Genomic DNA, 16,278 nt, shown 5'->3' on the forward strand with positions numbered 1-16,278 from the left:
CCGCAACATCCGTACCGCAACATCCGTACCGCAACATCCGTACCGCAACATCCGTACCGCAACATCCGTACCGCAACATCCGTACCGCAACTACAACTTCATCAGGAGAATCAACTCAACACACTGTACATTTACTCACATAATTACTAAACATATAACTTCTTTCAGAGTAACAATATAACTATTTAATGTGTATAAATTGATACTATTAATATTAATACTCTGAAAATTTCTGAATTTTCAAAAAATTTTACGACCAATTTTAAAAAAAGTCAACAAATTTAAAAAACTATACTAATTTCTCAACAATAAAATAATTCAAACTAATTGGTAATAAGTCCAATATACTTGTGAGTAATCAACTTAATAAATTTTGTTGTTAATTTGTTAATTTTATTTATATTTTATTTAGAATTAATATTGTAGAAAATAACTCATAAAAAAATTCCAATTTATTAATGATAACACAGATTTTTGAACAACATTGTGAAAATTTAGAGGTCAACTGATCACTCGATTAACTAATTTTTAAAATTTATCAGATTTGAAGTGTTTAATTTACTTTTTTATATTTACTATATAAATTTTATTGACTTAAAATTGAGACATGTAAAACACTCACCAAGTGCGTGAAATAAAATTTGAATTTTTTACACTACTAACAAAAATTAATTTTTCTCTTGAGAATTGGATTTTTTTTCTCTTGAGAATTTTTCTTTTCTCTTGAGAATTTTCTCGCTAACAAATTTGTTAGTTTTTCTCTTGAGAATTGCGAAAATAATTTAGTNAAAAATAATTTAGTATGGTGTTTTCCACTTCACTATTCAATTTTCTCACTAGAATAAAATTCATTAACTTAGAGCTGTTTGGTTTACTTTTTATATTTACTTAATTTTAAATTCTTAAGACATATAAAACACTCACTAAAAGTGTAAGTGCGTGAAATAAAATTTAAATTTTTTACACTACTAACAAAAACTAATTTTTCTCTTGAGAATTGGATTTTTTTTCTCTTGAGAATTTTTCTTTTCTCTTGAGAATTTTCTCGCTAACAAATTTATTAGTTTTTCTCTTGAGAATTGCGAAAATAATTTAGTATGAAGCTAGATATGAATACGTATCAAACATTATTAAATCAGGTATAAATTATGCTAACTGTGTTTTTATTGATGAAGCTGGGTTCAATATAAATCTTCATAGATCAAGTGGATGGGCTGAAAAAGGTAAAACTCCGGTTGTTGTAACTCCAAGTACCAGAGCAGTAAATAGATCTGTTTTGGGTGCTGTTTGTTTTGATGGTGTGGTCAAGTTAAGTTTAAGAAAACCAAATGATACAACTCAAAATAAGAAAAGAAAAGCCGATGGACAACCTGGTGCAAATGTTGCAAAAGGTACAGTAACAGCTCATTATAAGCAATTTTTGGTGGACATCATGAATGTATTAGATGATTACGAGCAGTATAAGAATGCTTATCTTGTTATGGATAATGCTCCAATTCATACAAACATGAGTATAAAACGAATAATTGAAGCTAGAGGTTATAAGTGCTTATACCTTCCCCCATTTTCACCTGAATTGAACCCTATTGAACAATTTTGGTTTTTACTCAAACAACATATCAAAAGGGAACCCATGAGTAAAGATACCCTTTCACTTAGAATCAAAGATGCATCAAATTTAATTCCAGTGCAACATATTCAGAATTCTATTCAACATTCAATCAATTGTTTTCAAACTTGCTTAGATAAAAAACCCTTATAGTAAAGAGTTAAAGTTTGATAGTTGATTATAAAATATACAAACTTGTAAAAGTTTCTAGTGAATGCGACTAATAAAATGTAGTATAAGCTTTATTTAAATTATTTACGTATTGAATGAGATTTCGATAAATGCTGTTTAAGAAAGAACTATACCTTAAATATCAGGATCCAAATGACTAAAAAGGTCCATCTCAACATTCTTGATTTTACCTAAAACTTCTTCTTTTGGTATAGATTGTATCACTTCCATTATAATAATTTTTGGATCATTCAGCTTGGAATTTCTGAGACTATACCGATTCATCAAAGACCAAAAATCATTAATAGGATTAAACTCTTTCATAAAACTTGGCAACCATAAGCAATTAAAACCTCTGTTACTAAGTTCTTGATGAAATTCTGGATCTTCAATCATAGGATTTATATTCATAACTAGCCAGAATGTTTTAAAAGAACCAACTATCTTTACTTTTTCCAATAATTTTATACAAAATGTTTTAAATTGAGCCCAAAATAAATCATCTAAAGCACCACCAATACTTTTTTCTGAACCATAATCTAATAATTTAGTATCAAATACACCATCACAACTGATTGCTCCAATCAAAACCTTATTTTCAAAAATTTCAGCATCAAAATGATAATAATTGAAATCAAAACCGACGAACAAACAATTCTTTTAAAAATCAATATTTGAATTGGGACAGAGTACATATTTTGCAAGATCTTTTATTTCTTGTTCTTCTCTTTGTTGCATTTTAATTTTAGTGGTGACATGTAAGTAAGCTTTCAACTTTAACTCTCAAGATTATTCATTTCTTAAATACCATAGAAATTAGTTGCCCCTGATTGTTTCAAAAACACCTTTGAGATCCCAAAACGGCTATTTTCTTTAGACGAAACTCAATTTTTTAAAAAAATATTCATATTACAACTTGTAAGAATAGACTTGAATATTGAAAACATATCTCGATAAAGTCTAGTATATCACCTCTATTTGAAACGAATTCAATGAATATACATAATGAACAATTTGCCGTTGGATCACGAATTTAATATTTCACTTTACCGAATAAAACATTAAATCAAAACGAAAAAATTTGAGATAATTAACGAACGAAATTGACCTTTTGGTGCGAAATTTATATCGACCTGAAAACGAACGAAACAACTTTATAGAGCGCATCAAAAATCTACGTGGGGCGAAATTTTAACTTGTTGTTCGACGTAAAAAAGTATTTACTACAACGAAACGTCTTTATTTGGTTGCGAAATCGAAAACTCTANTTTTCTGGTCGAGCTCGCCTTAATAATTGGGTCGAGCATTTATAATAATTTGGTCACATGATTGATTTTTGAGAGCAGTGAGAAGGATCGACCTAATAGAAAATGTATGTCGAAATGTCGACCAAACAATGAGTCGAGCATTTAGGGCGAAAGAAAAAATTACCGGATTAGGTAATTTTTCTGCTACCATTTCACTTTTTTGGGTCGAAAAATCGACCTAACTCGACCTAAAGCCTCGACGTGGAAAAAAATATGAAAAAAACAACACTTTTTTATGTCCTAAAAAACATAAAACAGTGATACAACTTTTTTACTCACAACAATTCAGCGAATGGATATTTATGCAAGAATAATAGATAGTGCTACACAAACTAAAGTCTTGCTACAACATTGAGAGTATTTAATAGAGTACATTAAATACATAGTTTTTATATAAAAGAGTTTTTTAATAAAGTTTAAGTTTCGTATTTTTAAATGAATAATACTATTGATCAAATGGATATTGATCAACCAAATCGTATCGTAGGCAATGGACAAACTGTGCACCCGAATACACAGTTTATCATGTCCCTAACTCTAACCTTACAACATTAAAACATTAAATCAAAACGAAAAAATTTGAGATAATTAACGAACGAAATTGACCTTTTGGTGCGAAATTTATATCGACCTGAAAACGAACGAAACAACTTTATAAAGCGCATCAAAAATCTACGTGGGGCGAAATTTTAACTTGTTGTTCGACGTAAAAAAGTATTTACTACAACGAAACGTCTTTATTTGGTTGCGAAATCGAAAACTCTATGGACGACTTTTAGTTTTAGGGAAAACGACAAAAAGTATTTCCATGAACGACAAAAAGTTTTACACAAAACGAAATAATTTCTGGTTTTACTGTACTTAAATAAAATTTCAATAATAATTTTTTTGAACTTTATCTCCCTAATAATCAATTGATGGTTTTAAAAACTTGAAAGTTATTCATCAAAATATCCTAAAAAAGTTGAATAATGAATGATTTATTACAAGTTGATAATTGCTGATTTAAATAATTAAGGATTCATTGATTTCATCATAAAAAGTTGTGTTTAATTATCAATGGTAATTCAATTCAACAAATTTAATTATATTGATTCAACTATTTACAACTAGACTATATCTATGAATAATGGAACTCATAGTGATTAATACTCAAGGAATTAATTAAGACATTAAGATTAGATTATGGAGAATTTTAAAGATGAAAATTATTGATCATATACTAGATATATCTTGTACAAATCATTTCATTACTACAAATTATTTAATCAAATTCTCAATAATCAAATTTTATCTCATAAAAGTATAATAATAGAATTATATATATATAACTATATATATAACTTATACTTGAAAAGTATATTTTGTTTGCCCTTGTTCTTTGATCAAGAAATATAGGTATTTTGTAAATTTGTATTTACTCTGGAAGTTAAAGGAATAATTAATTGTTGTATATTGAGATAGTAGATATGAAAAGTGAATTGAACAGATCAAATTTGATATGATTTCTATGGAATTTTTTGTCTTATTTTTTGTATTAAAATCTTTGTCCAAAATCTTATAATTTAAAGTTTGTCACTAAGTTTTTTAATTATAATCGTAATCTATCAATAATGTAATGGATTATGGGCTTCAAATGACTCAAGCATAATTAAATAAAAGTGTTGCATTTTTATGTCATAGTGATAAAGATTTTAACATAAATCATAGTCTTTATCAATTTAATTACTTTTGGCTGCAAATTTGTAATAAAATTTAATCTACAACATGTTTATAACTTCAATATTAGCTCAATGAAAAATGGTTGTTGCTTTTATGCATCCAAAGACGGTATGTTCAAAGTTAGACTTTCTTAATAATGATAATTTAAATAAAAATTTTTAGTGTTTGCAATTTATCAAATCAATCTATTTTAAATCAGAACTGATAGTTGAGAATAAGACTTTTTCTTCTAATTCGTTTATTTAAACCTTTTTCTATTTAGATTAGTTAATAGTATTAATTTGTTTGATTCTATTTCATTATGGTAAATCAGATCTTATATAATATATCTATTAAAAAAATTTAAGAGAACTTGGAAATTTAATTTGTAGACTTTACATATGTTTAAATTATTTATTATCATATTACAAACACTACCTTAATAATCAAAATTCCAATACTTTTAAAGGTATATATTTAAATAACAANCGAAACACAATTCCGTACAAATATAAAATTTCCGTAATTTCCTAAAAAAATTCCGTACTTCAAATCTAACTCCGTCTCGGATATAAGAAACTCGTATTTTTAAATATTTCGCTCGGATATAATTCCTCGTATTTTTAAATTTTCCTCGGTTAAAAAGATCTCGTATTTTTAAACTTTTCGTACCTCAAGGAATAAGTAAAACCTCACTTACTCAATTATTTATTAATTTTCTTCTACTTATATAGATGTTCAGTTTAATAAATTATCACTGTACATTTACTCATATAATTAATGAACATTTAATATTTTATAAAGTAATAATAAGACTATTATATTGTGTATGAAGTAATACTAAGAATATTTTTACTCCAAAAATTTTTGAATTTTTATAAAGTTTTGACACCAATCCTAAAAAAAATCTAATAAATTTTATAAACTTTATTAAGTTTTCAACGTCAAAGTAACTCAATCTGATTGATTATAAGTCCAATATACTTGTGAGCAATAAACTTAACTAAAGTTGTTGTTGTTTTGTTAATTTTATTTATATTCTATTTAAAATCAATATTGTAGAAATTCACTCATAAGAATACTCCAATTTATTAATAAAAACGCAGATTGTTGAACAAAATGGTGAAATCTTAGATCAACTGATTACCTGATTATCGAATTTATAAAATTTATCAAATTTGAAGTGTTTAATTCACTTTTTATTTTTACTATTTAATTTTTATTGTCTTAGAATTTTTGAGACATATAAAACGCTCACTAAAAGTAAAAGTGCGTGAAATAAATTTTGAGTTTTTTACACTACTAACAAAAATTTATTTTTCTCTTGAGAATTGGATTTTTTTTCTTTTGAGAATTTTTCTTTTCTCTTGAGAATTTTCTCGCTAACAAATTTGTTAGTTTTTCTCTTGAGAATTGCGAAAATAATTTAGTATATTTGCGAATTATAATTTAGTATATATGAATTAGATAAGATTAGATTAAAAAGATAATATATTATTCTAGAATACTATGGCTTCTAAATATTTATTGAAAATTTCTAATTAAAACCAAATCAATAACTTAATTTAAATTAAATTGCTTCTTTTTTGTTAGATCATAGTTTTACTAAATTCAGCTCATTTGATTATTCATCATCAAGGTCTATATTAAATTCAATTAGAAAATCATGTCATCTCATAATAATATATCAACTTCAGAGTCAGAAGATGCCACAACCCTAATCAAAACCCATAAATACCTAATGGTTTCAAAATCATGGTGTCCAGATTGTCATTACATATATAACCTATTCACAAAACTTAACATATTGGAAAAATTATATATAATTGAATTAGATAAATTTACAAACACTGAAAAAGCAGATAAGCTTGAAAGTGAATTCAATTCAATTGTTGGTAAGAAATGGGTTCCACAATTGTTTTTCAATGGTAAGTATTGGGGGAATGAATCTACTTGTAAAGAATTGGTAAAATCTGATAAATTGAAAGAAGAATTCAAAAAAGTGGGATTGTTGGAGTAAGATTTTTATAAAACTTCCATAACTTGTATGCTAATTTTCAGCAATTCAATATATATTAATCAGAATTTCAATATACAAAATCATTGATAATCATGTCAATAATAACCAAAATCACTACTACCATTATCATCACTACAATCATATTATAGATCATTTTCCATATCATCAGCACCTTCATTAGCTAGCCTATCAGCTTCTTCATTTCCATAATTTCCCATGTGACCTCTAACATGTATAAATCTAACATCACCCCAACCTTTTTCATTATATATATCATTAATTTGTTCTTTTAATTCTAGACAATCTTGTATAATATCCAGATTTGCAACATATCTACCAGCAGCATTTCTCCAACCATTATTTTTCCATTTATCACACCATAAAGTAACACAATTGATCAGATATATTGAATCAGTAACTATATTATATTTTGTAGTTTTTCATGGCCAATTTTGTGCATTGGTTAAAATATAATCTAATGCATGTCTAATTGCATATAATTCAGCTCTTTGATTTGTTGGTGGGTTTTCATCTAAGTCTGATTCAACTTCATGTAATCCATATGATGCATTTCTACGATCTCTATCACCAAAAAACACTCCAAAACCTGATGGTCTAAATCCTCCTCTATGATGATTTCCTCTTGATGCTCCATCAACGTAAATATTTTTTCCCATCATTTTGTTGATAGTTACGGATTTTGATGTGATTTTTGCAACTTGTTTGATTTGGACTCAGGAGAAAAAAATTTTACGAACAATTCTAAATGTTAATTATTACCTGATACAGAAATTCTTAAATTATTAAGAAAAATGAAAACTACAATAATAAATATTGATTTGATTTTAAGTTTGAGAAATTGTTTATACAACTATTTAATACATACTTTTACAAATTGACTCATCAAAAATCTAATACTCTTGGTACTTCTCAGGTGGGTATAATTTTATTGATTCTTTGTGAAATTTATCATTTATAAAATCATCTTGAGCAAAATCATTTTTAGTATCACCACCATTGGAATAATTATCGATTGATTTTTCAGTTATTTCTTCATCAACTATATCATCATCATCTTTGAAATTTTCATTTGAATTTGAATTTAAATTATTTTTGTAAGATAAACTTCTACTAAAATTAATTAATCTTTCCGAAGGTGAAAAACCAGAATTATCAAAATTAAATTTGTTTGAAGATGATGAAGATTCTATGAAAGTTGAATTTGATTTGTATGAATTTAATGAACTTGTATTTGAATAAGTTCGTTGTAGATTATCTCTTGGTGATGATGATGATTTCATGGGTGAAAATTTACTGATATTATCAAAAGTTAATTGTTGAGGTTGTACGTCTGATGTAGTTATTGGAAATTTTGGGATTGGTATTTCTTTAATTTCATCTATTTCTAGTAAATTTTCATTAATTTCAAATTTTGTATTGTATAATATCGAATATAATACTATTGAAAACATGATGAAGATGAATAATATCAATAATGTATTCACAAATAAGTTATTTTCAGCATTTGTAGTTGATGTTATTAAAAACTCGGTATTTTCTGTTAATATACTTGTATTATTTATTGGTAGTGGTGATTCAATCAATTTTGGTGAATTTGTTATTCCATTTAATAATAATTGTTGATTTTTGAAATTTTGATAATTATAAATAGGTATTAGAATTATTGATTTTAATTGATTGAGCAAATTAGTTACACTTATTCTTAGTAACTCAATTATTGAATTTGACATTGTTGTTGAATAATTAAATTGATTGGTAACTTTGCTGGTGATACTTGATTATTAGTAGGTTAAAGTTTTGTGTTTTGTTTTAGAATTTTTGTAACCTTTTTTTTTTGTTTACATTTTTCTATTGCATATTTAGAATAATATTTTAACATGAATTAATTTTTTAATGGGGTTAGAGAATGATATTTTTATGCATTATGTTCAATTCAAGTAAGCATCTATTATATACATTAATCTATTTACTTTTATCTTCGTTACCATTCTCATCAATTTTCTCTAATTCTTCTTCATCTTCCTCCAAATTCTCTTGAATGTTCCATAATTGGGAATATAATGAATCAGGATTACTTAATAATTTTAAATGAGTACCTTCTTCTTGTACATGACCTTTATTTAAAACAATAATCTTATCTGAATCTGAAATTGTCCTTAATCTATGAGCTATTGAAATATTGGTATTTTGTGATTGTTTAAAAGTTGATTTTATAGTTCGTAATAATGATTGTTCTGTATGAGTATCTAATGCTGATGTCGCTTCATCAAAGAAAGTTATAGGTGCATTTTTTAATAATGATCTTGCTATTGCCAATCTTTGTTTTTCACCTCCTGATATCATTAATCCTCTTTCTCCAACTATTGTATGTTCACCCTCGGGTAACTCTTTAATTAATTGATTTAATTGTACTTGTTTAATAACTTCTTCAATTTGTTCATTTGTTGAGTTTAAATTCCCATACCTGATATTTTCAATTATGGTATCATTGAAAAGGGGAGTTTCTTGTGGTACAACTCCAATTTTAGACCTTAAACTTTCCAAAGATACTTTTGTTATATCTTGTCCATCAATTAAAATTCTACCTTGTTGTACATCATAAAATCTAAATACTAATCTCAAAATTGTTGATTTACCACTGCCTGAAGGACCAACAATTGCTACTTTTTCACCAGCTGGAATTGTGAACGTAGCATTTCTTAATATGGGACGATCTGGATGATATCCAAAAGTAACATTTTCAAATTTAATTTCACCAGGTGTAGCAGAATTCAATTTTAATGGTGGTGCATTTGGAACTTCTTGAATTTTGATAGGTACATTTTGTAATTGAAACAAATTTTCCATATCCAATAAACTTTGTTTCAATTCTCTATAAACACTACCCAAAAAGTTTAATGGTACACTTAATTGAAAAACTAATTGGTTAATTAATACTAAATCTCCCACAGTTAAACCACCAGACACAACTCCTTGACATCCCATATACATCATTGCAGTCAATGCCAGTGTGAAAATAGCATTTTGTCCTGCGTTCAAATAAGCTAAACTTGTTGCAACTTTAACTGAAGCATTTTGATATTTTGTTAAGGCATCATTATACTTTGAACTTTGAAATTTTTCATTATTAAAAATTTTAACTGATTCATAATTAATTAAAGAATCTAATGCGACAGTTGCTGCTTCATTATCTGCATTATTTGCTTGTCTTCTAAATTTAGTTCTCCATGCTGTTGTTTTTATTGTAAAAATCAGATATGCTAACATTGTTGAAAAAGTCATGGCTGCAAATGGTAAACCATAATTATAACTTAATATACCACACACTATACTAATTTCAAAAGTTATTGGAATTATATGGAAAACCATTGCTGATAAAACATAACTAATACCCTTTGTACCTCTATCAATAGCTCTAGTTAATCCACCAGTTTGTTGAGATAAATGAAATTGTAGATCCATATTTAATAATCTATTAAATGTATTTGAAGCAACTCTTTTTATTGCGGTTTGTGCAACACTTGCAAAAATGGCATTTCTTAATTCACCAAAAACTACTGCTCCAAATCTTGCACCACCGTAAGCTAATATTAATGATCCCACAACGGTAGTAATTAATCCAACATCTTGATTCCAATCAATATTCATATTATCTATAATTTGTTTAAAAATAAATGGTACTTGAACAGTTAATAATTTTGAACCAATTAATAATGATATTGCAATTAATACTCTGAATTTGAAATTGGGATTGTTTTTAGGCCAGATTGTTTTGAATAATGAACGTAACATGAATAATTCGGATGTTGAAACTTTACGACCAAATAAAGTATGAGGTGAATCTGATGAATGTGACGATGATTTTGGTTTTTGAGTCAGTTTGGAATCTATTTGCTTTGTCTCTACACCTTGCGGTATCAGATCATCCTTCTTGGGGAGTTTTAAAACATTATTTGATTTGTTAACATCAAGAATTGGTCTTGTGCATGATAGATATCTATATTGTTCAACAAATGATTGGCATAGTCGAATTTTATTTGAACTATGATATGAACGAGCTTTTATATTTGGTAATACTAGTCTTATACTATTACCACGTAAAATCATTGATACATTTGAATGTTAGTAGAGTAAGTATATTTAATTGGTTAACCACTTTAAAAATTTGAAATTTGAAAATTCAAGTTTTGTGTGTGGCTTTTTTTTGGTGTTATTTTTGAAGTATTTTATATCAGACTAGCATAAAGTACTCATGGCTACAAGCAGTAAAGTCTAGACCAACCTGATCTAATAAGACCTACTAGAGATGGAAGCTCCTTTTTTTTAAGGAATCGAATCTCGCAGATCAACTAGAAGCAAAAAGATCTCAATAAAAAACAGACTCTGAATTAAAACTCAATATTAACGTTTATACTATTATTTATACACATATCAAACAAGGTTCATTCAATTAATTCTTTAATTCTTTCAATGATGACTCCAAGGCTTTTTCAAATTGATCAATATGACCAGCATAAACTGAATAACCCATATGACCAACTCTAAAATATTTACCAACTAATTTTTTATGAATACCACCAGCAACAGTAAATCCCTTTTCACCTAATTTTTTTAATAAATCTGGACCATTAATATCTTCTGGGAAATAGACAGCTGTTAAACCATGAGCAGCAACAGTTGAATCAACTGGTAAAATTTTTAAACCCAAATCTTTACATTTTGTTTTAAATTCATCTGATTGTTTTGCATGTCTTTCAAATCTTTTATCTAATGATTCATCAAAAATTTCTTCTAATGAAGTTTTTAAAGCAGTTATAGTTTGAACTGCAGGAGTAGCAAAATAAGCACCTGATCCGCTCTCATAAGCTTTCATAATTGGAGTCCATCTTTTCAAACTTGCAAAAAACGTAGTTTCTTTTTCTTTATTTAATGCTTTTGCTAATGCTCTTTCACTAACATAAAATATTGATAAGCCTGCTGGTACACCAATTGCCTTTTGTGATGCAGTTAAAACAAAATCTAATCCCCATTTATCAAATTCTAAATTTTCAACCCCAACTGAACAAACACCATCAACTATAATTAAAGTTTCTGGCGATACTTCTTTAACAATTTTACTTATGGCTTCAACTGGACTAACAACTGAAGTTGAAGTATCAACGTGAGTGATAGTAATAGCATTATATTTTTCCTTTTGTAATTGTTCTTTAATTTTATCTAAAGGAACAACATCACCAATTTCTGCAGTTAATACATCAACATTTGCACCATAAACTCTTAAACATTCAGCAAATGAATCTGAAAAAAACCCAGTTGATAATACTAAAACTTTATCACCTGGTTCAATAATATTTGTCGCAGCAACATCCCAACCTAATGTACCTGAACCACTTAATACAAAACCTTGAGTATTTGGATCTTCTGATTTGAATAATTTTCTTAAAGTTTGTAAAACATATTTAAAAGTATAAATAAAATCTGGTGATGTATGAGCTTGAGATGGAGTAGCCATTGATGCTAAAACATCATTACTAAACTCAATTGGTCCAGGAATTAAAGTTAATCTATGTTCTGGTTGTTGATATTTAAATGGTGGTGACATTTTTAAAATTGCTGAAGAATTAAATAATCTCTTGTTATATAATAGTTGAATAGATTTAGTTGGATATTTATAAATTCTATTAATTCCAATTGAATTTTTTAACATATATTTAAATTGATGAACAATTAAATTTAATTGATTTTTAAATGGAATTAAAAGAAAAATTTGAAAAAATTGAGAAAGTAATGGTATTCAATTTCGAAAATTAAATTTAGTGAAATTTTAGAAACAAACTAAATAAAAATCTCAAAACAAGGTACAAAACAGTAGAAAGAAAGTAAGGAGATAAGGGTCAAATGTGATTATGACAAATCACCAAGATCAAAAATGTTACCAGACTTAGACAGTTTTCAGTAAACAGAGTCAGTCAGCTGAAACATTTGTTCAAAATAGTTTTACGGTCTTCAATTAATAGCGGTTAATTTAACCTTATTAAGTTCTCTCAATTATAAATATTTTATTTACTTGCTTTAAAACGGAAAATTTGAATTATGGGGCAATAATAATAAATTTGATAAGAGTGAGAAACAGCTACCAATTTGTTTCATGTTCCTCGGATTTGGTCTTCCTAAATCTAAGTTTTATGTTGCAAATTAATTCAACTACTTAAAAACTCACATACTTTCTTATGCTGAACATGAAGTTTGTGCCAAATGTCCTTCTTACTCGTTGCAGTTCGAAATAGTTTATAGTTTATTTGTTTGTGAATGTTTATAATAATTTGCTCATGAATTTGATCAAAATTCTTGTGGTAATTACTCTCATAATGTAAAGATCTAACCTTAATTTGATTGCCCTCAAGAGTGCAAAGAAAACTCAGAAAATACAGTAAGTTTAATTTACTGTTTAGCATCTGTTGCTCTTGCTAATCAATCTAAAATTTAAAAAAAACTTTGGTTGCAAAAAGTTGAAAATTAAACATCCGTAATGCAGTATTTAAGCATGTATATCATATGGTCTAAAAGATGTTTTCAATATATTTTATTTAATATATGAGCTTTGATCTGATTCAGGAATTGTTAATTAGTGTGGCCATTTTGACAAACCTTATGTGCAATGACATTAAATTTTTTTCGATTAAGTCATAATCTTGCAAAAGTTAAAAACAAAGGATGATAAAAGTATTATTGTGATTCTTCTTTAAGAGTGATACGATCATCAATATACTGAATAAGAATTTGGTCACAATATATATTAATGCATCTTAGGGCAACAAACATACTCTACAATGCAAGATGCAAAATTTACTTCTTGCGGTATCTAAATTTATATATAATATAGTTTAATGTAGATCTTTGACTCAAATCTTAAATATTCTTCAATTAATGATATTTTTATTAAACAATATAAATCTGATCTTAAAATTATAAAATCTAGGAAAAAACAACTCATATTAATGAAGAACATAGAAAAAACCACGTATAAAGTCAAAAATTTTTCTTATTCATATATTCAATTTTTATGATTTATAGTAATTCAATTTTGTGGAGTTTTTTGATCTTTTGCATCCTTTTTTTTAGAAATATTTCAAAATTTTGGAAATTATAAACCATCAAAAATGTAATAAGTTTTTGACAAATAATTTATTTTTAAAAATAGATATCTCTAAAAATTATTAATCTAATGTTGTAAAAGTATAAGCTTTAGTATTAAAATTTTTTTTTTTGCAATAAAATCAATAACTTGAAGTTCATATCAACATTGAAGTCAAAATTCTTTTAATCAATAGCTTCTGGCAATGAAGCATTTTTTAAATCAATATGTGAACCTTGCATTGACAATACTCAATTTCATTTATCAATATAGATGCTTCATAGATTTTAATTTGATTTTAGATAAAATAATGTATAAGTTATTCCATCCAATAAATGGGAAAGATCAGCAAATAGTAATACCAATTTATATCAATAAATTTGTTCCTAAAATTGAGCTACAATCACATTTGACACAATCAGAATCTGAAATCAACTTACCACCACCACCACCACCACAACCAAAAGAAGAATCACCAATACCTTTCCCATTACCAGAACCACCAGAACCACAACCACAACCACAACAATTGCCAGCATCTTCTCCACCTCAATCGCCATTAATTATTAAAACTGATCCTGTACCACCTAATCCGTCCATCTCATTAAAGAAAGAAACTGTTACCATACCACCTGATCAATTAACAAGTAGTGATTCTGAAAGTGTTGATTCTGAAGTTAAGGAATTGATTAAAGGACGTGAAAGTTTAACTTTTGGACCTGATGCTTTTCCTCCTAATAATTCATCTCAACAACAACAAACAACTGGTAGTACAACAAGTGAAGAATCAAATTTAGCATCATCAACCATGCTGTCAACAAGTTCTAGTTTAAATCGTGGGCATCATAATCATCATAATAATAATTTTAATCATCATCCTGGAGCATTATCAAAATTAACAGATCAATTCGGAAATGTTTATTTTTTACATCCAAATGGATTTGTAACTCCAGTTCGACCTGTTTCTGGTCATATTGGTGGATCAGGTTATGCTAGTTCATTAAATTATCTGCAACAACAACAACAACAACAATCATTTTTCAGAAATATTAATAATAATTCTCAAAGTTTAATAATGCCACCTCAAACTCCAATGCCAATGTCAAATTTCACTCCAATGATGATGTATCCAAATAGTTCAACAGCTTCAATGGCAGCAGTTACTTCATTATCTTCTGGTTCACCATATCGTAAAAGATTTCAAAAATTTAAACATTTAAAACTGCACAAATCATCAAAATATTCAAATTTGAAAGAGTTCCAAAACTCAATATTAAATTTAGCCCAATTTAGTGGTGATTTAGATTTAGGTACTTCAAATAGATTTGGTGAATTAGATTCAACTTCAATTATTATTAATCTGAGTAGTGCAAATACTAGTTCAAGGTCTAGTTATAGAAGCAGCTTAAGATCAAGTTTAAGATTTTCTTCTTCAAGAAGTACAAAATCACCACCTGTTTCAAAGGAAGATATTATAAAATGATGCTATTGTTGAATGAATAGTTTTGCAAGTTTTTTAACCTGATTCAATTTTATAATAATTTATAATAATTTATATTGATTTATATTTAAATTTATTAACATTGTCTATCCTTTTCTTATTTAAATCATGATTGAGTTGTAGATATACATTCGTTCTAACGTGTAATTTGGTTTAACGACTGGAAAATAATATTGTTAATAAAACTAGATATTTTTCTTGATGAAAAAAAGTGTTTCAAATCTGAATACCCATGGAAATCTCCATCATATGTCATCTTCATCTACATCACCAACTCAACCAACAGCCATATCAGTCGAGAATGATATCAACTTATATACCCAAAGCCTAATACAAGAATTGAAAACCAAATCATCCAGGGAGATAACGAAATACAAAATCACCAAAAATGATTCTATGAAAAAGTCAATTGACATAATACTAAATAAACTACCTACTAATGCCATTTTATTCGAAGGTTTCACAAGAGATATTCAAAAATTGATATCAATAATTGAAATAGTAAAACAAAAATCAAAAGAATCAAATAAAAAATTACATCAATATAATAGATTGTTTAAATTTCAAACAACTTTTAATCCATATAAGAAATTAAAATTTGATAAAGATGTAGAAGTTGTTGATTTTTCAAACGAAATAGAAGTAAAAGCATCTATCGAAACTGATGGGATAAATGAAAATTTAAGAAGAGAAGCCGAATTAGAAGTTAAAGGTGAAAAATTATTTAATTTACCGGTATTGTATATTTTATTAACTTTTGATGATGGGTTTAAAGAGTATCTAGATAATAATTGGACTATACAACAGTAACAA

The 16,278-nt window shown here is 27.0% G+C and overlaps 9 protein-coding genes across 9 annotated transcripts; 4 read left to right on the forward strand and 5 right to left on the reverse strand. All coding sequences in view use genetic code 12, as the record gives it.

The window, feature by feature from the left end:
• Positions 1-1,096: 1,096 nt before the first annotated feature.
• On the forward strand, positions 1,097-1,762 carry KGF54_005185 (IS630 family transposase; the record flags this gene model as incomplete). The annotated part of the gene is made up of 1 exon (XM_051765955.1): positions 1,097-1,762. A coding segment is annotated over one exon (666 nt), but the record flags the coding sequence as incomplete, so codon positions are not given.
• A 153-nt stretch (positions 1,763-1,915) lies between these two features.
• KGF54_005186 (uncharacterized protein) lies at positions 1,916-2,591 on the reverse strand (the record flags this gene model as incomplete). The annotated part of the gene is made up of 2 exons (XM_051765956.1): positions 1,916-2,437; positions 2,589-2,591. 2 exons carry the CDS (start codon positions 2,589-2,591, stop codon positions 1,916-1,918), a joined length of 525 nt encoding a protein of 174 aa, XP_051617706.1.
• A 3,863-nt stretch (positions 2,592-6,454) lies between these two features.
• Positions 6,455-6,808, forward strand: KGF54_005187 (uncharacterized protein; the record flags this gene model as incomplete). The annotated part of the gene is made up of 1 exon (XM_051765957.1): positions 6,455-6,808. The coding sequence occupies one exon, from the start codon at positions 6,455-6,457 to the stop codon at positions 6,806-6,808; it is 354 nt and encodes a 117-aa protein (XP_051617707.1).
• A 440-nt stretch (positions 6,809-7,248) lies between these two features.
• Positions 7,249-7,488, reverse strand: KGF54_005188 (uncharacterized protein; the record flags this gene model as incomplete). The annotated part of the gene is made up of 1 exon (XM_051765959.1): positions 7,249-7,488. One exon carries the CDS (start codon positions 7,486-7,488, stop codon positions 7,249-7,251), a length of 240 nt encoding a protein of 79 aa, XP_051617708.1.
• Positions 7,489-7,719: 231 nt separating this feature from the next.
• Positions 7,720-8,559, reverse strand: KGF54_005189 (uncharacterized protein; the record flags this gene model as incomplete). Its single annotated transcript, XM_051765960.1, has 1 exon — positions 7,720-8,559. One exon carries the CDS (start codon positions 8,557-8,559, stop codon positions 7,720-7,722), a length of 840 nt encoding a protein of 279 aa, XP_051617709.1.
• Positions 8,560-8,791: 232 nt separating this feature from the next.
• On the reverse strand, positions 8,792-10,936 carry ATM1 (ATP-binding cassette Fe/S cluster precursor transporter; the record flags this gene model as incomplete). The annotated part of the gene is made up of 1 exon (XM_051765961.1): positions 8,792-10,936. One exon carries the CDS (start codon positions 10,934-10,936, stop codon positions 8,792-8,794), a length of 2,145 nt encoding a protein of 714 aa, XP_051617710.1.
• Positions 10,937-11,279: 343 nt separating this feature from the next.
• On the reverse strand, positions 11,280-12,431 carry KGF54_005191 (pyridoxal-phosphate-dependent aminotransferase family protein; the record flags this gene model as incomplete). The annotated part of the gene is made up of 1 exon (XM_051765962.1): positions 11,280-12,431. The coding sequence occupies one exon, from the start codon at positions 12,429-12,431 to the stop codon at positions 11,280-11,282; it is 1,152 nt and encodes a 383-aa protein (XP_051617711.1).
• A 1,738-nt stretch (positions 12,432-14,169) lies between these two features.
• Positions 14,170-15,447, forward strand: KGF54_005192 (uncharacterized protein; the record flags this gene model as incomplete). The annotated part of the gene is made up of 1 exon (XM_051765963.1): positions 14,170-15,447. One exon carries the CDS (start codon positions 14,170-14,172, stop codon positions 15,445-15,447), a length of 1,278 nt encoding a protein of 425 aa, XP_051617712.1.
• Positions 15,448-15,714: 267 nt separating this feature from the next.
• On the forward strand, positions 15,715-16,275 carry KGF54_005193 (uncharacterized protein; the record flags this gene model as incomplete). Its single annotated transcript, XM_051765964.1, has 1 exon — positions 15,715-16,275. The coding sequence occupies one exon, from the start codon at positions 15,715-15,717 to the stop codon at positions 16,273-16,275; it is 561 nt and encodes a 186-aa protein (XP_051617713.1).
• Between the last annotated feature and the right edge of the window lie 3 nt (positions 16,276-16,278).

The sequence above is a fragment of the Candida jiufengensis genome (genome assembly GCF_024610255.1).
Source record: "Candida jiufengensis strain CBS 10846 chromosome Unknown scaffold14, whole genome shotgun sequence".
Lineage (NCBI taxonomy): Eukaryota > Fungi > Ascomycota > Pichiomycetes > Serinales > Debaryomycetaceae > Lodderomyces > Lodderomyces jiufengensis.